The 26527-nt window shown below is 43.5% G+C and overlaps 1 protein-coding gene across 3 annotated transcripts in view; it reads right to left on the reverse strand.

Moving 5' to 3' along the window:
- Positions 1-25169, reverse strand: part of MAP6 (microtubule associated protein 6) — a 78869-nt gene extending 53700 nt beyond the window's left edge. The window contains exons 1-2 of one of the 3 annotated variants that reach the window (XM_075198557.1): positions 23835-25169; positions 6458-6671 (exon numbers count right to left, since the gene is read on the reverse strand). In XM_075198557.1, coding sequence (XP_075054658.1) covers positions 6458-6671; positions 23835-24592 — 972 coding nt within the window. In that variant the 5' untranslated portion in view covers positions 24593-25169. Of the gene's footprint in view, positions 1-6457; positions 6672-20078; positions 21269-23834 lie in introns of those variants that run through there. The other 2 variants (XM_075198555.1, XM_075198556.1) reach the window with 2 other exon arrangements.
- Positions 25170-26527: the final 1358 nt, after the last annotated feature.

Here is a 26527-nt window from a genome sequence, read left to right on the forward strand (position 1 = left end):
AAACACATAAATCACCCCACCCCACATGCCTACACAGCAAAATACTTTTATGACCAAATACTTTTGTACTTAAAGGCAAACTATCCCATTTTTTAACCTTAATTTTGTATTTGGTTAATATTAAAAAAATTATCTATAATAATATTCTTGTGGCAGGACTATACTTAGCATCAATAAAGGTGTTTCTAAGATTATTTTCAGTGGAGAGCCATGATTTTTTTTTCTTCTGGGATGGGACTTTTTGGGATACTGGGATATTAAGACATATAATGGGGACATTATTTAGTGGCATTGGACAGATCTCAACACCCTATGTCTATGTCCTGAGGGTATGGGAGTGACAGGGAGATAGAGAAGGGGGTGTAGATAGAACGCTCATGTGATGAAACCAGTTTGATAACCTTGTAACCATTCTGTTTCTCGTTTCTCACATAATGTGGATTATAGCAAGTACTTTTTATAGCCCATGCTTTTGTTCCCCAGCTCACCAGACTACAACTGCATTGTCTAATTATATGTGGCTTAGGGGACATTGTAGTTCAGTGTAAATATGTATGTGTGTATTGTTTATGGAAGATATGGCAGTGAGTATGTTATTCATTGTCCTTAAAGTGAAGCCAGGTGGGTTATGGGTAAAGATCAGGTGGTGTCCAGGATACATGTGAGCGGGCTGGAGCTGCATTCATTCTCTCCCCTCCTTCCTCTACAGGAAGCATGGAACAGCTGGGGACCCTGTGACATCACAAAGTAGTGTAAGGGGTTAATTTTAGGAGGGCTGACTGCTACCCTATCTTTGGAGGTGGGGGAAGCCAATTAGTATCAATTGTTCTCCTTAGGACTAGTCCAGACAATCTGTCTGCATCCCAGCAGGGGGCTTCTGTGGAAGGACAGCTCATCTTCACTGCCCTATCCAACCCCTCTAGTCCTGCACTGACCAATGATTAAGAAGAATAGACTTAGGGGTTTCCCCAGTAAGGGGAAAAACTGTGGAAATTAAACCTGAGATATAAGGAGCCACTCCAGGAGGGAGGGGTGTTCATTCTGGGATTTCATTCATGAAAGGTGCAAGATCTGGGTTTTGAGATGTCGTTCTCTACTAGAGTCTATATATGCAGCTGAGAGAGATCCATGGGTCGGGTAGTCTGTACAGCCAGGTGACTATAACTCCTTACACTAGTGGGGTAAGGGACAGATGATGTGGTAAACCTGCCTGGCATTTATTTACTGTGTGTACATAATATTCTAGTGTTGTTTGTATGACAATAAATATACTGTTGTATTTTTATAACTGCATTTGCCTGAGTGACTATACGAATCCTAGAAGGTACTGGGTAGACTTCCCTGGCATAGGAAGGCACCCGTGGGTGGCCGGCCAGCGTGAAGTGGGTAGCATTGGGCCAGACAACCCGGTATCTTCACAGCCCATATCTGGTTCATAGCCTGTAAAGAAGGATAAGCCTGCAGCTGTGTTCGGCGTACATATTCCCCTGTGTTAAGCACAATCAAACAAAGAACATTTTGAACTTTGATTGTCTTTAAACCAATATCTGATGTGTGTGTTGGAACAGGACCAGTTGATAAAAAATGGTGCAATAAATTGTGATAATGTTGTTTCATCTACACATAACTCAGCCTGATAAAATCCATCAGGTCATACAAGCCGATTGATCATATTCCTGACTCAATAAAGCTTGTCTGATAATCAGAGACAAGGTCACTGTATACAGTATGGGTAACGGCGACAAGGACACCACATCCCTGATAACAATCTCTCAATGGCTTTCTAGTCTATCATGTAAATATTCTGCTTCCTTTCTCTTCCAGAAACATTTAAACAGCTAATAGCAGTGGTGTGGCTACTCCCGCTAACAAGTCCCATTTATCCAGTTTGGATTTAATTACACCCTTCTGTAGGATTTGTAGAACATTCTCTTTTTGTGTATTTTATGGCACATCAGAGCTCTGTCTCATAGATCACCCGGGATGCATTATCCGTATTGATTATAGCTCCTGTGTGATCCAGAAGTTACAAAATTGCTTCCCTGCTATTGCAAATGCTGATATGCATTTATCATCCATTCCCTCTAATTCTGCAAATCCACAAACAAAATAAATGAAGAACTAAATCTCATTGAGGGCCCAATCCCTCGGTTTTGTCCTCTATCCAGTAGAGCGGTATACGATACCAAACTACAGGTACTGGAAGGCTGAATTGAAGCAATGTTGACTTAAAAAGGGAAAGCAAAGTCAACAAGAGGTGGAGGAACACCAAGGTCTGCCACCGAATAAAGGGTACTATGGGTAGCATAAGCAGTAGATACTGGATAGATGACGTCCCATACTGCGTGTAGGGGATATAAATCTTGGGGGGTGGACATCTGGATCTCCTGCTGAATTAAGGTTGTCTGATGAAGGCAGGTGTTATGTGATCCTTCACTCTAGAGATACTCAAACCGGTTTGTTTGTAATTTCTTTCATTTTAAATCAATTAAAACCATCCAGCTAAATTCAAGAACATATGATATGTGATGACATTTCCAATGGGTTTAACATTCTCTAAAATCTTTACTTTGGAATAGTAGAAGGTCTCTACACCTTGACTCCATATCTATCCATAAGTTTCTGAGCTCCATCCGGACAATATAAGACAAAGGCGGCATATCGGGCAGGCTTGGGGATACTTAAGCTGGCCACTCATGAGCCAAACTGGTCAAGATTTCTCCTTCTCTATAACGTCTGTATCATATGTGGGACTGTTACTGCGATCAGCATAGGGGACGCACAGGATGACAGCAGATTCCAACATGGCCCAAAATGTTTCCACCACAATATTTGTTGGGCATTCACTCATTTAACCATGAACATGACATATGGGGGACAGATGAGGCCCAGCTCACCTCTTTAGTTAAGTAGGGCCCGCCTTGGTTACACCAAGGGGAGAATCATCTGAACTAGCTGAGTACCCTGAGCTGGGTTCAGGAGTTCCCACAATAGCAGTCCATCTAAGAGAAGTCACCACACAATCCTCCAGGATGACTACTCCCCAAACAGGTAGACTTCATATGCCAGGATGTCCATGTATCGACCCCCATCATGGAACGCAATGCCTATATATCCCCGAAAAAAGTTTGTCTGCCTTTAAAAAGTTGGCTAACTAGATCGCTCAACGCAGGGCAATCCTGTTTCCTGTATCTGGTGTCTCTGATTTAATGACAAGGGTGGTACACTAAATAATTCTGATCCTATGTTGTAAATATTCTGTTGTCCGCATCACCCTTCAAAAACGATTGCTGCAGAGTGACAGAAAGGACACACTTATACAAATACTCACATACATGTATAAAACACTCATATATGACAAAAGAAATGAATTGATAATTGAGCAGAATTCTTTTAGCATCTGGCATGAGGACTTCCAAAATTCTGCATTTAGTACCCCAGAAAGATGCATTGCTAATGTGATGAAACCAACCGACATAACGACCAATGGTCCCTAGGCCACAAAGTGATTTTCATTCGTTAGATCTATGGTTTAGCGCAGCAAGAACAAACCAGGATGTAAACGCTAACTCCGTCCAAATACCAATTATAAACTAATCGCTGTCATACAACAAGCTTAGTGACCTCACACCGCCGTGTTGAAAGAGCTTCTGCTTCAGGGTGGACAACCCGAGAAAATTTAAATCCAAGTTGTGTATCAATTAAGGAAGGGGATTGGCGAGAGCAGCGGACACAGGACAGTTTGCACTTTCCCCATAGTTTATAGGAGACTGGAGCTGTTATAGCATAACTCCTAATACACCCGACTTGGTTATACTATCGGCAGGGTATGCCTGGAGATATGCTTCTCCGAAATTCTACAGGAAGAAGGAAAATGTGTCTTGTTAAACCTATAAGACCTGATCTAGACAAAACCAATATCTATATATGATTGCAAACATTTATTTTTAATTTTGCATGCTTCAATTAATGGAGAAGAGGCACATTTATAATAATATCCATACTGATCCGTAGGTACCTTCCATACGCTCCCCCCACACTTTAGCGAGGTCCTGAACCCCCCCTGCTCTCCAACCTTAAACTGGATGTGTTGCTCCATTATAGCAACAGTGCACCCACTTCTGTTTTTTGGCATCGCAGGTGTATTTAAATCCAGGGATAATTGAGGGCCACAGGCTACCTCTTTATTTAGTTACTGCCAACTCCATAGCAAATCATTGATTTCAGTAAAGCAGTGTTAAAAACAGCATGGACCATTGGCAATTATTGGGCAACGGGTTCTGGGAGGGGGGCATGGTGTTTTTTTGTGATACCCACATAAAGGATCCAGCCAACACTGACAGGGCTGGTGTTGGTTCTCCCTATGATATTGGGACCACATGCTGTGGATTTCCCTGTTATCTTGTGACCTTCCGAGCCTGTTAACCTTGCGCTGGTTTGCACTTTAGTAAGGTGACCCTACATTTGTTGTCACCCTGTTTTAGTGGGAACCAGTCCTGGCTTTATGGCGCTGGTAATGTATTTTAGGGTGGGTGGCACAGCAATTTTAAACATATAAATATTGTTAGAGGAATGGCCTATTCATTTCAATGGGGCTTCAGCATGCTGGAAAAACAATTGAAATGAATGAGAGCTCTGTGTTGCTTGTGCTTGGACACTTTCGCAAAAGAGCGTAATCGTGTCCAGAACATATCCACTGCGGGTATACTGCCTGTAAACCACACAAATGCATAGCGCTTATATGTGTTTCCACAAGCGTTTCACAGTTTTTATGCCAACGCCACACCAGTGGGTGACCAGCCTTACAGTCTTGCACTAAAAAACTGAGGAGCAAAATATTAAATATATAAAGAAATTTAAAATAAATAAATATGTGTGATATGTAGCAATGTACAAAAGCACCCATGTGGCGTAGACATTGAATAATAAATACAATGAATGCACAGAATATGCCATACATTCCATCGTGAACATTTTCACAGCGAGTCATGTGACACGAATGACATCATTATTCTCCATATAAGTAACATTTTACAATCCCTTTTCTCCAAATATGTGACCATATTGTACAGGATGGTTGATATTTATAGCATGTAACTTGTGTATACTAGATACGTTTTCTATATGATTTCTAAATAAGTCCTTAGCTTGTGTCATACAGGTTAATGGTGATCTAAAGGCAACATAATTACCCATTCTCTTGAGAGTCTGTGCCGGGAATTGAATTGTCTTTAGAAAATAAGTGTTATAATTATGCTGGCATCTCACACAGCGTTCTATCGGGACAATTTGCTCATTTGTGTAAGGTCAAAACAATCGGTTTATGTGAGAAAAGAATCTGATTAGAACCATGTTAGACCATATTTTGGAAGCATTGTTTTATCTATAAGGTAATCATCATCATCATCATCATCATCATTTATTTATATAGCGCCACTAATTCCGCAGCGCTGTACAGAGAACTCATTCATATCAGTCCCTGCCCCATTGGAGCTTACAGTCTAAATTCCCTAATATAGACACACACTCACACACACATAGACATATACATACAGACAGAGAGGTAGAGACTAGGGTCAATTTTTGATAGCAGCCAATTAACCTAACAGTATGTTTTTGGAGTGTGGGAGGAAACCGGAGCACCCGGAGGAAACCCACGCAAACACAGGGAGAACATACAAACTCCACACAGATAAGGCCATGGTCGGGAATCGAACTCATGACCCCAGTGCTGTGAAGCACAAGTGCTAACCACTAGGCCACTGTGCTGCCCCGTAATCAACTGACCATATCGGCATGGTGCCTCCTGTGAGTTGGTTGTTGGATCTCGCCACCAGCTTTCAGATAACTAGGTATGTGCAAATTATTTAGGGATTGAGATGAAGGAAGGGTTGGCCAGCATTAATCGTGCTACGCCTTCTCTTGTTCAATGACCTGTATTTTTCAATACAGATCCCACAAAAACTTTTGTGGAGTCACTTGACGAATCTAAATGGATAGTATAGAAAAAAGCACATCTCTTCCATTATAAAAAGTCATTGTATGTCCATTCTGGAGCTTCTGGATTGTTCTCTTCCTAGACATTATAATTTACATGCAATACCACCCAAAACTCTCAAAAAGAAAATAAAGGACAGATTAGACCACACCTCATCATCTACCAAGACCATGCCGTGGTCCACCCAATGCCATGACCTTTATCAACAGTGTACATCCTTTTTGGCCACAAGAAAGATGAACTATGGACATTTCTGCCTTACCTAACAATGGATTATATGAGCAGAAACAGGTTTTCCATAATGAGGGTTTATAAAGGATAATCTATCTGTTCTCCTATCACATATCGTTAAACCTTGGGATGACAGTACAGTTTGATGTGGCTATATCCCACCAGGTAGCTCTCGACATGATGACAGATGGACAACGGATTAGACAGAAGACGGTAGGCATCTCTCACCTTGGAGGTTTCCTTGTGAGGCTCGCTGTAGAGACTCCGTATCCTCCTGCGTTCCGTCAGTTTATTGTCACCAGCGATGGGCTGGTTGCATTCCCCCTTGTAGGTGGCCTTGTAGCTGGTTTCATGGACCATTTTCTCCTCCGGAGGCTTATACTGGAACTTGGCCTTTATGGATTTTACAGGTTTCACATCGGTCCAGGGTTTGAACTCGTTTCTGTAAGCAGAGAAAAGTTCTCATTAATTATTATATAGAGCATGTATGCGAAGGACTAAAGTAAGTCAGCTTTCTATAAAACAGCCCTTCTGCTCCACGGGAGGTTTCTGTCCTCCATGAGGTCGCCTTAGGACACCTGTGTTACGGTTTGACATGTGTACCGGCCATGACCATGAAATGGGTTAGAGAGGTGTCACCACTTAAAAATCATACTGACTACTCCCTACCATACCTTATCCCCCCCCTCAATGTTAATAAACATACCAGTTTAGTTTGTACCTCACACCCTTTTTGTCCTTATCGTGTATTGTGGGCGAGACAGCAAAGGTTCCTGGGCCAACCCTTGGTTCCTAGCCAACACATGTCAGCTACCTGAAGGGACAGAATCAGAAGACAGACCTAGGAGAAGCTACTGAGGACGTCAAGAGTAAGTGAATTTACTTTCTTACAGGTAATATTAAATAATACACTGGGTGGCACACAGGGCCGGTGCTAGGGTCCACGGCGCCCTAGGCATTTTGTAAAAAGCGGCGTCCCCCCCCCCCCCGCAAAAATCGCCGCCCTCCTCCCTCCTCCCTCCTTTCCTTACTTTGTCTCACCACCGCCGACTCTCTGCTCCGTCTCCTCACCTCCACTCACTGACACTAGTAAGTGGAGGGGAGGAGACGGAGCAGAGAGGTGGCGGTGGTGACAAAATAGCCTCTTCCCCCCTCCCCGTGCATCTGAATGCTGTGCGGTGGCCGTGACAGGTATGGTCAGCGGTCGCCGCACAGTTTTAAAGTATTTTAGAATACTGTGGCGCCCTCCAGAGCCCGGCGCCCTAGGCAAGTGCCTAACCTTGCCTAATGGGAGCGCCGGGCCTGATGGCACCAGCCCGGAGTTTGCACAAAGGCAATATCCAATTATTCATCCTGCAGCAAAGTCTGTAACCCTTGGGATAAAGCTGAACGTGTTGGACACATAACATTACCGTCCTCAACAGATACATTTGTTTTAAGTTTAAGTTCACCTTCAAATATTGAAGGTTAGAGGGAGGAAGAGGAAGGTGTAATGTAATAATGTAACATCGGCTCATACTCCGAACCCTCACTGTTGATGGAACACCTGAGATAAATATATATTATTCATTTCTCAACACCGCTATCATGGGAATATTTTGATTGTCGCCTAAATCCCATCTGAAACACACGTCCCTGTCACACTTATGTCTCCTCCACAGATGATACAGAAGGGTGCAGGTGATATTGACGGATATAGGGGAGGAGGAGGGCTAGCAAACGCGGCCAATGGCAGCGATAAAAGGTACATTACTAATGCAGCCTCTCTCGTTATCTATTCTATACATTATTCCCAGTATCTGTTCCTAGTCTTTATCTATAAACTGTACATTTAATGACAATCACTGCAGATTGAGCACATAAATTGGTAATGTTTGAATAACTGCTTTTTAATTATAACATGAAACCTTTGTCATACCAGAAATTCCCCACATTACATATAGTTTCTTAACTAGAGCAAATACTGATGTCCTGACAGAGAGAGACCCGGGATTAATCATTTATAATGTGGTAATCTTGACATTTCTCCTTTCTTAAGATTAGCTCCCCGGGCGAGCTTTGAACAGATTACATGGTAATCCCACCAATAATTCTACAATTCTGTTCCCAGATTTATGGTAATCGGAGATTATTCCCCCACAATGTTTCACTCTCTCCCGCGCGACAGACACCCATAGTTATCCCAGTCTAAGCCAATTAGGGACTGCACTATACCTCGCATCGAATTTAAACAACCTCAAGATAATAGTGATAATAGTGATTATATTAATATTATTACTCTTATGACATTAATATTTCCAGCTTTAAAGGCCCACACTAGAGTTATAAATAAAATATGTTCCCTCGCCCAAGTACAGCTTCATAGTATCAGATACATAGGACATAGTTGCACTTTGGGCAGCACATTGGCCTAGTGGTCAGCACTGCTGCCTCACAGCACTGGGGTCATGAGTTCGATTCCCGACCATGGCCTTATCTGTGTGGAGTTTGTATGTTCTCCCTGTGCTTGCGTGGGTTTCCTCCGGGTGCTCCGGTTTCCTCCCACATTCCAAAAACATACTAGTAGGTTAATTGGCTGCTATCAAAATTGACCCTAGACTCTCCCTCTCTGTCTGTCTGTGTCTGTGTGTGAGTGTGTCTATATTAGGGAATTTAGATTGTAAGCTCCAATGGGGCAGGGACTGATGTGAATGAGTCCTCTGTACAGCGCTGCGGAATTAGTGGCGCTATATAAATAAATTATGATGATGATGATGATTCATCTTCGAACTCAATGTGAACTCACAACAGTTTTAAACAGCCAGGAGCTACATTCACCTATATGCAGCATCCCACACCCCAATCACTAAAACCATAAGAGCTATATTCATTGCAACCACACAGCAGAATAGCAATATACACAAGGCACAAAAACTAGAACCATCAAACGTAAAAGAGCTCTCAACGCCAAACAAAAAAGAGCTACAACAGCGAAAGAGCGACAACATAAGCGCTAACAACAGCAAAAAGTGAAAGTATATTGTCTATAACCCACCTGCCTACAAGCCCTCCACCCCCCCATGATCCCAATCCCACCCCTCCCCACCCTTTCTCTCTCTCACCCCCCCACAGGCTTATCAAGCAAACAAACAAATGGAACAAAAAGGCCAGAAGACACCAAAATGACTCAATTGGACAGAAAACAACCAGTATAAGGTAAGCCAAGGCCAACAACCAGCGACACCGACACACCCCAAGGAACTCTCACTACACCCAAAGTTGCGCCACAGAAACACCCTACTGCATGCTGGTACCCACAGGCTGGGAACCCCTGTAAAATCCGCAAATGCAGCAACCGCCACAACACAAAGCAGCAAACAAACAAGCGCAGAAGTCCAAGGAGACCCCCACAAAGGATCCCCTAACCCCAAAAACTCAATGTGAATGCAACCTGCATTTAAAAAAATAAATGTAACTTGCACGAACGTTCGTCCGCATTCAAAACAAGCGGATCTCAAGATACGCTACCGTATAAGTACACTCTGGCTGTACGTTACGTGCTGTATGCAGACAGACAGAACAGACTGCATTAAACGTACATGTGTATGTACAACATAAAGTCACATTACAACGCATGCAAAAAAAAATATTTTATAAAATAAATGTGCAACTCTTAATAAATATTGTTTTTTCTTATTTTTTTATTCACTTGAAATACATAAATGAGGATGTTCTTAGTGTCCACGGTATATACAATGCATTTTTGTAGTTTCTTTTACTTGCAAGACATGTTCTGGCACACATTCGTGCAGTCATCACTATCAGTCGGCTCTTACACCTGTCCTGTCGCAGGTGCAAATAATACGACTAAAACACACGTGGCTGAGAGATAGGCAGAGCTTGAATGGGACAAACGCGATTACGCCCTCTCTCGGCACGCCCTGATTGTACATCACCTACATCCGTCCGCCCGTTCCCATCCCTATTCCGTCCTTCAAGTTGAAGTCAGTTGGAAGTGTCATTTGCGTTCAGACATAAATTGCATTCTATGGTGTAATGTCCGTTTCTGAGCATGGACGGAGCGATTACACGCAAGATATGGAACGCAAACAGGCTTACATCTGAAGACGAATCAGGCCCTGTTACTATGTAATATATGGTTTTAAGTCATAGTTAGTTGAGGGGTATATAGGCAAACCTAGGGGGGGGGGTTCCCTAGTGCCTGGAAACCCCATCCAAGCCTGGGGCACTGTATAATTGAGGTGGTTGGACCCTGCCTCCGCTTCACATGGCTCTGCTTGAAAAGGGAGAGCTGCACCTAACAGTAGTGCACGCAGCATTACCCATGTATATTATGGGGATAGGAAGAGTTGGAGAGCAGCCAAGCACTGTCTAAAATTATAGCCACGCCCCCATGCATGCTAGTCACGCCCACTGGCGGCGTGGTGTGGAAACCCCCCTCTATAAATCCTGCATTTGCCCCTGGGGTATATAGGAATTCCCATGGATTTTGGCTGAGAAGCCCATGTAATCAGTGCTATGTGTTTTCAATTTCAGAAATTCCTGCAACTATGTTTTTGTGGATATGAAATGAGATATGAACATTTTCCCCATCTTTGCCCCCCTCCATCCCGTTTTTTTTCCTGTACCCATTTTAGCTTGCAACGCACTAATAAAAAACAATGTTGAAAAAATAATATATCATGTAAACCTGTTTTATGAATGTAATACTTATTTCGGTAATGATTTTGTGACATCATTAAGCATAAAACTCATTTCCCTGCACAGTCCTTGTATCGAACTTCCAATGGGGCACACTCTGGCTTTGGTACGAACAAAAGATCATGCAGTAATTTTAAAGACCAGTAACGTATCTGTCTAATCAACTCTGTATCTATAACTTGGTGCTTGGCCTTCCAAAGACAACCTTGCAAACACCCTGTGTGTATGTTGTTATCCTCATATCCACTTGTGACTGTCTAGATTCCATCATTGAACCTTTTATTACAAGTCGTACATATGACAGATCATTGCCTTTGGCAATAAAAAGTTCACACATTATTGTACATTATTCTAATGTTCTTGAGAAGAGAAGAGTCAACTGATTTTTTTTTTTGGAAGACCAAATTACATCTGTAGATCCAAATACTCTGTAAAAAATGTTGCAAACTGTTTTCATAAATTTAACGGATTGTATAGTTGGAACTTGGACTCAAGTTCTACCTCCTAATGAAAACAAAACACTAGTCAACAACTCTCCTCATGGCAACTTCTGATAGAGTGGACGTAGGGAATGGAGGAAGATCAGCTAGCAGATTGTCTTTAATATCCCTTGTCAGAAAATCACTTTTAGATCTTGACTTTGTTAATAATTACATTTTTCAGACGACTTTGTTAATAATTACATTTTTCCAATTTACTCTTGGAAACACTGTTGAGTAAATGACATTGGTGACCTGTTCCTGTCATGTTTCTTCAAAAACTAAAGTATGAATCCGTTCTGATTAATGGGTTTAATGACCTTTAATGTCCAGGGATGGAGGAAATTATTAAATCTTAGTAACCCTCGACCTTAACTGTGAACCCAGACCTGAAAGAATAATCATTGTACATGGCTGACACAGAGCTTAGGAAGTAGACGTATGTTATATGTGTTGGAGAAATTATTCCCTGGCTCATCTTACTGGTAGTGACCGGGGTGGTTTGGGTCACTGCCGGTGGATAGAGTCGTGTGACAAATCTTAGACAATACAGGAGCCCACAGGCTGTGTGCGCGGTGACAGTAACAAGGACGCTGTGAGACTGGCTGGAGACGTGAGTTTCAGAGACGCCCCTGGAGACCACGAATAAATGAGTCTGTCTCTCTGCAGCCGCCATAATTAGTTTGTAAGACAGATATGTGTAGAGCACTCCATAAATGACACGCTAAAATAAGACCAATAATGGTGGTAGTCTGTGTGTGTGTATGTGTATGTGTGTATATGTGTTTGTGTGTATGTGTATGTGTGTGTGTATTTGTGTGTGTATATGTGTGTGGGTGTGTGTGTATGTGTGTGTGTGTGTGTGTGTGTGTGTGTGTGTGTCTATGTGTGTGTGTCTATGTGTGTGTGTGTGTGTGTATATATGTGTGTGTGTGTATTTGTGTGTGTATTTGTGTATATGTGTGTATATGTGTGTGTGTGTGTGTGTGTGTGTGTTTGTGTTTACCTGTGGTAGAGAAATCTGATTGTAAGCTCAAATGAAACAGGAACTGATGTATCTGAACTAAAATCACAGTTAAACTTGACTAAGAACCTTGGACCTCAGGGGAACCCTGGATCCAGTACATTGCTAATATATGAAATACATCATTGCTGTCCAGAATTTAATGCCATCTAATGGTAGAAGGTTGTTCACTTTTTTGGGGCAATTTGTAATCTGAGAATAACTCTGTAAGTATGATTTGTTCTATACACTTAGCATCCTTTACCCTAACGTCTGGTTAGTAATATGATACTGGTCTGCTCATTTTACATCACAATAGAATACAGACGCCTTATATTCTAGATAATCTTACTCTCGGAGCTACAAGGGTCATAATACTAACATCTAACTTTACCTATAATAACTGCCAATGTCACCTGCATAAGAAGATACATTCAATACACTTATCTATGCCGTAACATTAATGAGTCTGGAGATGTTTATAGAAACAGGTGCAACATCTGTGCTCATCATTCTGTTTCTGTACATAAAATATACATGTGATACTTAGTGTCTTATATTCTGATACACTATACATTTATTCTAGAAATATTGATCTTGCTAAATATAACTTAAAATACAAGATTTTCATAAATTAAATATTGGGTGAGAAATTATTATTATTATTATTATTATTAATATTTATTTATAAGGCGCCACAAGGCGTCCGCAGCGCCGTACAGAGACAAACAAAATTACAATACAATGGGAGACAGCACAGTACAGTAAACACAGCAACTCAGTAAGCTCAATGCACAGCTAGAGAGGGCGGGGAAGGGGGAGGGAGGATCCGCAAAGGACGGGGCCCAAGAAGGAGGACGCGGAAGACAGGGAGACCCCCAGGGGGGAGGAGGGAGCGAGAGTGGACGTGGGATGGAGGACCCTCGAGGAGGAGGGCTAAGTAGCTGGAGAGCAGAGTTAGAAGTGGTGGAAACAGGAGGAGAGATGGCCCTGCTCAGAGGAGCGTACAATCTAAGGGGAGGGGTGGACAGACAGAGAGATGCAGGGGAGAGAGGGAGAGTAGGGGGACAGAGGCAGAAGATAAGGTAGGAAGTTAAGTGGGAGACAGAAAGGCTTTAAGAAAAAGGTGGGTTTTTAGGGCCCGTTTGAAACTGGACAAATTAGGGGAAGTTCTGATGGAAGGAGGGAGCTTGTTCCAGTGGAGGGGGGCAGCACGGGCGAAGTCTTGGATACGCGCATGGGAGGAGGTTATAAGGGGGGAAGAGAGGCGACGGTCAGAGGCAGAACGGAGAGGGCGGGATGGAGCATATAGAGAGGAGGGTGGAGATGTAGGGCGCAGTGGAGTTGGCGAGGGCCTTGAAGGTGAGTGTGAGGAGCTTAAAGAGGATTCTGAAGGGGAATGGGAGCCAGTGAAGGGCTAGGTAGAGGGGGGAGACAAAAGAGGAGCGGCGAGAGAGGAAAATAAGCCTAGCTGCAGCGTTAAGAATGGATCGAAGGGGATTGAGATGAGAGTGGGGGAGGCCAGTGAGGAGGAGGTTGCAGTAGTCCAGGCGGGAGATGATCAGAGAGTGGATAAGGCATTTGGTGGCATCTTGGGAGAGGAAGGGCCGGATGCGAGCGATGTTGCGCAGCTGGAAGCGGCAGGATTTAGCAAGAGAGAGAATGTGGGGGCCAAAGGAGAGAGAGGAGTCGAGGATGACACCAAGGCAGCAAAGTTGGGGGACAGGGGAGATAGAGGTGTTGTCGACAGTGATGGAGAGGTCAGAAGGGGATGGGGTATGAGAGGGAGGAAAAACTATGAGCTCAGTTTTGGCAAGGTTAAGTTTGAGGAATCAAGAGGACATCCAGGAGGAGATGGCAGAGAGGCAGGCGGACACCCTAGAGAGGAGGGAGGGAGAGAGATCAGGAGAGGAGAGGTATGGTTGAGTGTCGTCAGCGTAAAGGTGGAAGCTGAAGCCGAAGGAGCTGATGAGTTCACCCAGGGAGGAGGTGTATAGAGAGAAGAGTAAGGGTCCCAGAACAGAGCCCTGAGGGACCCCGACTGGAAGGGTGGATGGGGGGGAGAGAGACCCAGAGGTGGTGACAGAGAAGGATCGGTGAGTAAGGTAAGAGGTGAACCAGGAAAGGACTGGGCCGGAGAGGCCGAAAGACTGAGGGGTGTGAAGGAGGAGTGGGTGGTCAACGGTGTCAAAGGCTGCAGAGAGGTCAAGGAGGATGAGAAGGGAGAAGTGGCCCCTGGCTTTAGCAGAGAGGAGGTCATTAGTGACTTTAGCCAGGGCAGTTTCAGTGGAGTGGAGGGAGCGGAAACCAGACTGGAGAGGATCAAGGAGGGAGTATTCAGAAAGGTAGGAGGTGAGACGGCTGCAGACGAGCCTCTCGAGAATTTTGGAGGCAAAAGGGAGAAGAGATATGGGGCGATAGTTCGAGAGAGAAGTGGGGTCAAGATTAGGTTTCTTAAGAATGGGGGATACGAGAGCATGTTTGAAGGAGGAGGGGAAGATGCCAGTGGAGAGGGAGAGATTAAAGAGGTGAGCGAGGTGGGAGCAGGTGGTGGGGGAAAGGGAGCGAAGAAGGTGGGAGGGGATGGGATCCAGGGGACAGGTAGTGGGGGGGGGATGAAATGAGAGAGTGGACTTCCTCGCTGGTGGTGGGACGGAAGGAGTGGAGGGGAAGGTGGTTGGGGGGGGAGGACAGAAGAGTGGGAGGGGTGGAAGAGAGAGTGGAGGAGGAGATTTCAAGTCGGATGGCCTCGATTTTAGAGGAGAAGAAGGAGGCGAAATCGGAGGCAGTCAGGGAGAAGGGAGGGGGGGAGGGGAGGGGGCCAGGAGAGTGCTGAAGGTGGCAAAGAGGCGGCGGGGGTTAGAGGACTGGGAAGAGATGAGGGATTTAAAGAAAGATTGTTTAGCGAGTGAGAGGGCAGAGCTGTAGGATGAAAGGATGAATTTAAAGTGGAGGAAGTCAGCCAGGGAGCTGATGAGAAATCATCTAAGACACGCACCAAGGGGAGTTATATGTACTAGTGTTGGGTCCAGTGGTTGAAGTGGAACTTTATAAGTGACGGTATGAAAAATGTAAGTGACTGGAATGTGACAGTGATACAATGTAACCAGTTTGAGAAGTGGCGGTTTGACATACCACCGTATACCCACCTCTTCCACCACTGGTTGGGTCACTGGTTGAAAGGTAACAAATGTGAGGTTTGCTCAATCCTTAGCTGGAGTGTCAGGTAAGGACGGCCCAGAAAATGTAGCAGACTCTGTGAGACCCGGCATTATTTGTACTGGGATTGCTGGTTTGCAGGAGGGAGTAATACAACAGTTTTACTATTCCCACCAATTTAGGGTCAGAGCCATCGTCAAGTGCTTCTCCTACAGCCAGCTGTCCTGCCTAGGTCACCCAGGATTAATCGGAGCTTATTTTTATGTATCCTAGGAAAAAAAAAAAACCTTACCCAGAAACCACTGATTTCAAAGCAAAAGAGAACTGAATGTGTTATAAATTGCCTGTTTACTCCATACAGTACTTTATCTCCTGCAAACACCCTCTGCAGTACCCCCAGGGACTGGTTCTGCTGTACCCCCTAGTATGGAGCCGGCAACATCTGACCCCTCCTCAGCCGGGCAGGGGGGCTTCATATAGTGAGTAATCGGCTGTGATAGGTATATCTTACAGACTGTGCCGTTAATAGCAGCTTGTACAGGGCAGACATGCTTGGAAACAGCAACTATTAGACAGTTGGGGGACAGAATGGAGCTACAGGGGTACATGAGATTAGGGTATCGCTGGTAGGATCTCTTTTGGGGCTTCGCATGTGCTGCACCCTCTTATCCGTTCTGATCCTTTCTCTGTTCAGAGTAGGAGACCGATGTTAAATGGACACATCGCCCGTGCTTTTTTTTTATCAGGTCTAGTGGACTGATGGGGTGTCCTGGTTAGTGTGTTGCCCTCCTGCCACCCTTGCCAGCCCTGTATAAAAATTTTGGGCCCCGGCAGAAAAAATCCTAGGGCCCCATACATAGCCAACAAAGGGGGCGTTGCCAGATCTGGTTTGTGGCCCCTCCCTCTACACAGGCCCTCCCCCCCTCTCGGCTTCCCTGCTCAGGGCATATTGTGATCATTGGTTGTGACAGAGACCATCTCTATGTGTTCTCCTGGAACACTGGATATAAATTTAATGATAATAATATTATTCCATACTTGCCAATTCTCCCGGAATGTCCGGGAATCTCCCGAAATCCGGGTAGGTCTCCCGGACTCCCAGGAGAGCAGGCAAGTATCCCGCATACTGGAACATACTCCCCAAAATGACGCGAATCACCGCGCCCCGACCCCTCCCGCCCTCCAATCTCGCCCCTTGCCCCGGATCTCCCAGAATTCAGTTTTAAAGGTTGGCAAGTATGATATATTCTTTATTGCTGAATATCTGTTAATGCTGTACTGATCCAAAGTCCATTGCTGCCATATACCCAGGGGCTGGCTGGTTGGGCAGCAAGGGGGCATTTGCCCACCAGGCCGGTACCATTGTGGGCTTCCTTGGGCTGTGTCACTGGGCCACTTGCACCTTTTTTACTTTAAAATGTTCCTAATAGGCTGCAGAGCCGGATATCACCCACTGGGCTCAAATTTGCCAACCAGCCCCTGTATCTACCTGAACCATGGCGGCATTGAGGTATCATCTTGTCAGTGACTGCATGAGACAACACACGCACTTGTCCAATAAAATCTGCCTTTAACAATCAAACACTGTTACTGTAGCAAACCAATAACACTCATTTAATGCATAATCCTGGCACTTGATTGGTAGATTCTATTTATGTGGCTCTTAGATATCTTGGTCTGAGCTATCATCATCTTCAGTCACCAATCCACCTGTCTAATCTGCCCTCATTCTGCAAATGTATATTGAGAAAATATGGTTCACTGAACTGCAGGAGCAAAATTGCTGATGCGGTAATCTGCAGCTATCAAGGACTAATTTTTCTTAACTGTTTATTCAATGCACTTGGCACAATGGGGGAGGGTGAACTAGGCTCCAGCATAATGAACCATTGCAGTGGGAAACGTTCACAGGCCAACCCTGGTTGTTTAATATTATCTGCTTCGGAGCATGAATAGGAAGCAGAGTATTTACAGAAATGCTTATAGCCCAGTAAATAACGGCTGCTTTGCTCTCAAGACAACAAACATTATATTTAAGGGGCATTGCCGAATTTTGTTTCTCTGTGTGTACAAACTCTGTGTGCGGAGATTGTGACAAATAATTCTTTCAATCTTTGCTTTTTTTTGACTGAAAATGGTCTTTTGTTACAGGGGTTTTTACGATTTACAGCCTGGCAGTTGGAAGGGGCCTTGGAAGCAATTACGTCAATCAATGTTAAAGGTCTAATTATGTGGCGATGCTTGATGAGGCAGAAGGATGATTGACAGGTTTGTTTTCTAAATTGTTCTGCAAAGCCTGCTTTTATGTCAGACCCTCCCAGTGGTCCTATCCCCTTACCATCAATCAGACAAAAGCCCTCTTATAGCAGCTTATATATTGTCCCCTGAACCTCCTCTCCACCTGACATCTCCCACATAATAACCAGAGTGGATGTGACAGCCGCCACCTAAACTCCTCTGTATTCCTGCAACCTTTATTCTGTGCAAGCAGCGGGAACTTGTTCATTCTTGGCAGTTTCCTTTTCATTTTCTCCCAATAGATTTTTTTTTTCCAATCTCTGTTTTCTTTGTTCTGCAGGCTCCACCTCCCTGTTCACACACAGCCCCCTCCACGGCCACCATCTTTACTTTTACAGGGCAATAATCTGCCATAACATTAGCAATAGACACTACGTGCAAAACAGCTGCGCTCAGCCCAGACAAAAGTCTGTAACGTTTGTAAACTAGGACAAGAAGGAACTCTGGTTCTTCCATTGTGACTCTTGTAAATGTCTTCAGAATTTGTGGGTAAGGGGGAGGGGCTAATAAAAGAGACAGGTCCTTAGATCCGAGAGGTCTGTAAAGATGGGATTGTGACATTTGAAGGAATTTCATTGTACTGCTTGTATCCAGTAATGGTTCTTACACACATATATGTATGTATATATATATATATATATATATATATGTATGTATATCATAAGTTAAACAATGGGTACGAAATAATCTAAGACGCGAGGGGAGCTATATGTACTAGTGTTGGGTACAATGGTCTAGGTGTAAATTTATAAGGGGTAATGTGAGAGTGTTACAATGTAACTAATAGGAGAAGTGGCAGAATGGCATACCACCGTATAGCCACCAATTCCACCACTGTGTGTATGTATATATATATATATATATATATATATATATACAGATTGTTGCTACTAACATTTTGCAGTTGTCGACATGCACTCCACGACAATCAGATGCTGACCTCTAAATTAGAATAATAACATTTACATTGCAATTAGTACGAAGCAGGCCCGCCTAGTAAAAATCACAGTCGATTCCGCATAGGTCATTCATATAAAGTTAGCTTTAAATGACAGATTTGCCATCTTCACCTCTCAATGTTGACTGCTACTTTCTTAGAAATTAGAACACAATTCAATTCAATTCAATTGTATCCATGGCAGATGATACAAAAAAAAAAATCACAGCGACTTAATTGTCATTGGCAAATAACAGCCGGCGTTAAAAATAACCAGAAACCATCACAGCAGTCTGGTATATTGTGATCATTCTGGATCAATATAAAAAAAAATAAACTGAGTGTAAACTGCAAATGGACAAGTAATGCTGTTTCTATGACAACCGTTCATCTAGGTTTTTACAAACACAGATAAAGTCAAATTGATACATTTAAGTCAGATTTTTTATTTATGCCTAATTAATAATTAACAGCATGCATTGATCTCTAGTATGTTTACATTGCTCTACTGTTGTTTCACTACATCTGCCTGGAGGTGGCTCATTGCATCCACTACCCAGCAAAATAGTATCTTCTAGCTGCAGTACTCCTAAACTTACCTTACTGCTTACACCTCCCTGTCTGTGAGTCTTAATGGATTGTCCATCTAAGGCTTTCTTGGACCCAACCCTAGTGCGTTCTGAGTGACGGAGCCAGTTCCAGTTTGAGTTCAATTCTTTTCATATCTACTGCAGCTGCCAAAATTCTCTTTTTTTGGTTTCAAAATGACAGCATAATTCTAGCACCTGGATTTCATTATGATTTTTAAAAATGAAAAGCTAATAAAGTGTTTTAAAAGATAAGTACGGGCCAGTTGAAATTCTAGAGCTGTAAAAGTGCCAAGGTTATAAATAAAACTGTAAAGGCATAGAAACAATAATAATATATAATGTAAAACTATAAAAATAAAGACAGAATTGCTTTGTAGAAAAAAAAATAGTTGTGGAAAAAGCTGTTGATATGAGATATGTGGAATTAATGGCGCTATATAAGTAAAATTATGCTGATAATGTTAATGATATCTGTGGTATCTAAACTTATAAAATGTGGTTTATTTTAGAGTTGACATACGACACTGTGACTGACCCTATATAGATGAAGCAAAAAGACCTTAGAAATGTGTCGGTGCGGTTAATATTAGCTATAGTGTGACTACACTCACCTGTTGCTGTAATACCTCAATCAATGACCCTTTAAGTATAACCTGAAAAGTGATTTAAGCCACAATCTGACCTGTACGAGGAACCTGCTGCTTTGTCTTCATTCAGTTGACTTTGAAGAGGGGTCACCGTCTCCTTGGAAAGTGGTTTGGCCGCTAACTTCTCTCTGTGCTGGATGACTTTGGTTTCCTCCACTACAGATACCAAAATCTCCGGGGTCACGTTATATGCAATCGCCACCCTTCCCTTTAGCAATCGTAGCTCTGCACTCTCCAAAGACTCGGCCTCAATGATCCTCTTCTCCACGGGTGGTAAAATAGAACCCATTACATCCTTCTTCTTCTTATCCTCAACGAAAGGGGTATGAACTGGGCCATGGATGGGTTTTGGGATCCAAGGGTGGTCTCCTTGGCGAGGTATCGGCCAGGACCTGTAATCCTTCTTGTACTGGGTCTCTCGTTCTAGAGGAGCTTCAGAGGGCAAATATTCACTTCTAGGTTTGCAGCTTGGTTCAGGGGTGGACTTCCAGTGCTTGTAATCCTGTCTCATAACTGAGCCCCTGGTGGACTCCAATCTCTGAGAGAAGTCCCTGGGCGACCTAGTCTGGCCTCCGTAGTATGGATCTACCAGGGGTGGCTGGGTTTCTATGGCAGCAGACCCAGGGCGTGGTTGTGGCTGCTGGCTCAGATGAGGTCCATCTGTTGCCTCCGAATATTTTGAATACATTAAAGGGACTGAAATGTCCCCTTTGTCTTGCTTATTCCCAAAGCGAGCAATGCAACATGCCCTAGTCACACAGGGCCATGCCATCGTTGTCAACCTTGAGGAGATCTCCACTTGCTTCCTGCTGAGTAATAGGTTGGTGTTTTTCAGTTAAACCTTCTTTGATCAATGAACAGAAGGAGTAGCCGTGGCAATCGCTGGTTAGCAACTGAGAAAAATGCTATTGCCTTTTTAGCAAAGGAAGAAAAAAAATGTTGCCGGTAGCTGCCTTGCAAGTGTCAAGTGAATTTTCTTTCCTCCTATTCAGCAGCTTCCATGGCCATTAGAGGGGGAATAGCATTGGATAATCTGATGCTATCCGTTGTCTCATGCCTCCTCTGTTTAATTATAAATTTAAATTTTGCAATCAGTGACCACCAGCCGTAGTCAGCAGGAATACAACAAACATCTCTACAAGGAAGGACCCCACCCACTTGCTCTCTGTATCCCCAGATGCCAAAGAAGGGATGGGGGAGGAGAATGTAATGCTGGCAAAAGATCTCCTCTATGCAGTACCTAAAATGCAACATCAAAGGAGGAGAGAAGGAGAGTAAGGGAGGGAGTTCAATCCATTTAACCCTCGGTGGGCAGGTATAAAATATATGGCATCACCGACCAATGTCTTGAAGGATGCAGATTGCAAAGGAAGCCGCTTCTCTCCTTTGGGAGCTGGGGTGTCTATTCACCTATATAAGGATCTGCTTTTAATTGTTAATTCCCAGTTGATTCCCTGCTTGCAGATGGACTGTCTCTAAGTTAATACCAGCAAATCTGTGTTCTAATATGCAAAATAGGTGAAATCAAAGCTTATTTTGTTCAGTGTCTATGTAAGATATCTCACCCTCTTCTATGATGTTCCTTGTAACTGAATTCAGCACCATAGACACTGGACAGCGCAGTTCTAACCTGTATGATAACACTACACAGAGCAATAACTGAGACCTTCCTGGGAGAATCACACAATATTGCTTTATATTAAGATCTAAATGGTCTCTGGATGTCAGATGAGACTCTAGATATCCATGCATTAATTATTAATGTATCAGCTTACACCCTAGTAAATTGACATTTTTGTGTCCACTACAGTATATTTTATGGGAACCGTGGCTGCCATTTTCATTCAGACCACAGTGTCTCCAATTTTAATTTAATCAGTTTCCTAAAATCTATTTAAGATATTTGAGCAGCTCAGTTTTTAACCATTTTCATCGCTAGTTACGTCATTAATGAAATCAATATTTCTGTATCATTCTGCAATTTCAATAATTCAGATTTATAATTCCTCTGTAATACGGTGGCACTACATAAATAAATAATAATAATGCGAGAAGCTGTGCACTAATATTTTGGGTGTAAGAATGTCTGATGGGGTTACTTAGTAACAAGCTGAAAATGCAAAGTTACCAAAACCACATCTGTTGCTTTTCTGGTCTCCCTTGCAATAGTTTGGTGAAAGCTCGCTGCTGATTGGTTGCTAGGGGTTCTGAATTCTTGCATTGTGTTAGTAAATAACATTTTCAGGTAGATGCAGAGTATTGCGCCAGTTGGCGTAGCCTATCTTGGGTGCAATCGTGCGACGCACGCCCAGAAAAGACGGAGCACGCATTTGCGCCCATTCAGATCTGTGTGATTCTGCAGTTTGCGCCTGATTGCCCCTGGATATACAGGACAGGGGAGTTTTAACAGTAAGGTCGTGTTTACGCAACTGTGAACTGAATGTAGACCATTAGAGGACTGAGAATGCCGTCCTATTTGCGGGTGGTCAGGAAAAGGTGCAAATGAAAGATGATGACGATCATGTTCCCTAGCACCAGCAACCTGCGTGTGATTGGCTGTTTGCAAATGCGCACTTTACGCTGGACATATCAGATCTTTTAAGTTTTTGTGTGCATCATATTTGTTTTAGATGCACAAGACAGGGAGTATTAGAGATTAGTTTTATTGATGTATTTGTTGCAAATAAAATAAATGGTTGAAAATATGGGTGCAAGTGGGACCTAAGTGTATGTGACCCCGTCTGGCGTACAACCAGGCGCATATGCTACTGTTGCTGACTTTCTCGCATTATAAGTTGCTGAATTGCATATGGTCGCAATTGCAGATTTTTTTAAATGTCACTAAAACTGCGGCTGTAATTTGAGCCGTAGTTGTGGCCAATTATTCATCAGCCCCTTTGGGTGTAGACTCATGCCTGTTGAGCATCAGACAGTCCCCATCTTGTCATCTGTGACTCGTCACCACAAAGCAATAAAGTCTGGTAACTCAAGTTTTCTACAGTATTAGGCTATATTTAACGTCACATTTTAATTTAAAGAGCAATATTAAGAGTTATTGTTATTAACATTATTATTTAATTATATAGCAACAGCATATGTGTCTATATATAGCTTACTTTGTGCATTTAATCGGTAGAGCAAAAAATGTAGCATCTCTAGAAATTGCGACAGGCAAATGAGACAGTAGGTGACTAATTAGTATATTTGTGCAGGGTCTATCTACGCAAGAACCAAAAAAGTAGGACAATGGGCCTCAAACCCCTGCACTGATAAAAAACAAACCCATAATAAGCAAAAATAAATAGTGAAAAGATGGTGTATAAATTGGAACATTCATTTGAGGGAAAGTTACAGTTGTACAGAATATTTAAAGGAAATATTTTATTATACTGCACACAACTATTATGCTTGTGACATAAGGTTAGGAGACTGTGTTTATTAACATGACAGAAACTGCTGAAATGCTTAGCAACCATGCTGTAAACCATAGCAACCAATCAGGCATTTGCTTTGATGAGTCTGACTTGCACTTGACCGATCAGAGCTGGATTCTGATTGGCTGGTATGGGTAACAACACAATTGTGCTCACTGAACCACGTTGCAAGTGAAATCACTGACTTATTTGTCTCATAAAAGGTAGATTAATAGTTTACTGAACATAGTGAAGAGTCGGTTAGGGCCTTGGACACGAACAGCTGAGCACAATGAAACAACCATATGAATAAAGAGATTTATATTGTTGAACATATCAATGTATATGAATATGATTTTTTGGAAAAATCAGGCTGACCTGTACGAGGAGCCCGGTCCACCTTCCTCTTTGATCTGCATGTTGAGAATATCTGCTGCATCCCTTAGTCTGACCCCATCCACCGACCATCGTGAGGATGGAGACTTCTCCCTGGCTTTCTTCCCTTGGTTTGACCTAGGAGTGGAATCTAAGCCCGCCGCATGGCAGAATGTGACAGAAGCCTTGACTTTGGGCACCACTAATTCAGAATCCACTTGAGGTGGCTCCTCAGGCCTCTTCTCAGGTAAGGCTACTGGTGTTGTTTTTCTTTTGGCCTCACTTGAAGCTGTTGGGGCAGTCAGGCCCGGGGAGGGCTTTGGAATCCACGGATGGTCTCCGCGACGAGGGATGGGCCAGGCTTTGAAATCTTTCTGGTACTGTGTCTCCCGCTGAAGAGGAGCCTCGGTTGGCTGGTAATCATTTTTGGGTTTGCAGCTAGCCTCCGGCTTTACCTTCCAGGCCTGGTAATCCTGACGCATGACTGAGCCCGACGGTTCCTTGGCATGCACGGGCCCAGGCTGTTGGGACAAGTCTCTAGACCCAGCATGGGCTCCATGGTCTACTAGGGCCGTCTGCGCCTCAATGGCGGCTGAGATAGGATGGGCTTGCGGCTGCTGAAGGTGAGCATGGTGTTGCTGACTTCCGTCGGTAAACTCGGAGTACTTGGTGAAAACCAACGGGACAGCAATGTCACCCTTGTCTAGCTGGTTCCAGAATCGGGCTATGCAGCACGCCCTGGTGATACAGGGCCATGCCATGTTCTCCACCCTGGCAGCTGAGTGGGGCCTCACTTCTCCCCTCCTCCCACCTTGAACGATGCAGAGATAGTAACAGTATACTCAGGTGCAAACTGCAGTCCTGGTGTTTTAGTTCCAGCAAATCTGAGAATCCACAGTTTCTTTGCAAGCAGAAGGTAGATCGTCTTGATCACATGAGACAACTCCCAGAGCTCTGGACTATTTCTAAGTCATCTTGCAGATAAATAAACCTCTTCTTCTATGTGTCCTTCCACTGTCTGTGGTGTGACTGCAAGGACCCCACTGCAAGGTAAACACTCTCAGCTGTGCATGGAATAAAGGACTCTAATGCATCCTCTTGCTCAGACATGGAACAGTTTCTGCAAGTGTCTCTATGTCATGATGCAGAAGGAAAACAGATGAAGCCTCCTGGACCTCCTTCCACACCCACTATCTGAGTGCATCTGATGTTTTCCCTTTGCAATCCTGTCAGTAGCAGCCTGGCACAATCAGAAGGCAAGATCGTGAAGCATCTCTGCAGGAAGTGGCCCCACCTACTCTGCTCTCTGCATCCCCAGATGCTGCTGATGAGAAGAGGGGGGTGGAGGAGGAGAGATGCTGAGGGATGGGGAGGGGGGGGGGGGATGGCTCCTCCGTCAGCACGTTGCGTCTGAAATTAATGGATCTGCTGCCTCCTGTTAACTATTCGTCGTCCATGGGGTCAGATTGAGCGCAGATGGATTTAATTACACTTTCCTCACCTCTCGCTAAGCAGCGGATTTTCTGCTGGTTCTCCTTGGCTGAATGATTCCCAGTTTGTATTACTGATGTCTCATTCTGCAAGGCCTGCGCTGTGTCTGGTGCAAGACATCCTGGCATTATTTACCGTCTATTATATGCAATTACATAGATACAAATATAATAATTCTAAATCACAAAATCTAACCAATTTAACTAACCCAATGCATTACTACTTCAGTATAGGAAATCTTGAATTAGGTATTTTATACGTTGTTTTGTAATTATTGCAATTTAAACTTCATGTCCATTTTATAAGAATCAGGGCTGTGAACTGGTAATGCACTGTATTTGTTCACTAAACCGGTGTTTTATAACTTTAGGGTACTTGGGAAGCAATGCTCAAAGTTTTAAACTTCATTGTCAGAGACGGTTACATTTTGTACTAAAGTAATTTACGAATCTGCAATATGTCATTTAATGCATTTGCTTTGCCAGGGCACAATCCAGCGAACAGTCTGAACGGGCACGCGTACTGAGCGCAACCTGCGTTTAGTATGATACGCACGTATTTAGGCTGTGCGCACGACCAAATTTATCAAGGCAGGGATCTCAAGATACGAGCGCTGTTGAAATCAGGGGCAGGTCTGCTGTGATCTACTACACAAGACGCTACAGCGGTGTCGGCTAACCTGTGACACTCCAGGTGCTGTGAAACTACAAGTCCGAACATGCTTTGCCAATATATATCAGCTTATTGCTGGAAGGGTATGCTGGGACTTGTAGTTTCACAACACCTGGAGTGTCACAGGTTAGCCAACACTGCGCTACAGGATACGTTCAATATCTATGTGGATGATAAATGCGCAAAAGGACGCACAGAAAAAAAAATCATAAACATTGAATTAATGTCCCCTGGTAATAATATAGGCATTCATGAAAAAAACATAAAAAAAGTTTTTTTCTTTCCCTTTTTTTTCAATGAAATATATTTTTTAGGATGTTCTCAGTATCTACTGAGCATAAAGCACATTTTTACAGCTGCGCGTGATTGCAAACACATGTTATAGCATGCATAGGAGACTGTTATCATTACTGATCAGGACTTAGACTAGCCCTGTAGCTGGAGCAAGAGGTGCGGCAGAAAAACAAGTAACTTTGAGATGCCCAGAGCTGGATTTGGAAGTTGCTGTGTGCGGTTGAGTTTGGCACGCCCTT

This window comes from Mixophyes fleayi, chromosome 2, assembly GCF_038048845.1.
Source record: "Mixophyes fleayi isolate aMixFle1 chromosome 2, aMixFle1.hap1, whole genome shotgun sequence".
In the NCBI taxonomy this organism is placed as follows: domain Eukaryota; kingdom Metazoa; phylum Chordata; class Amphibia; order Anura; family Limnodynastidae; genus Mixophyes; species Mixophyes fleayi.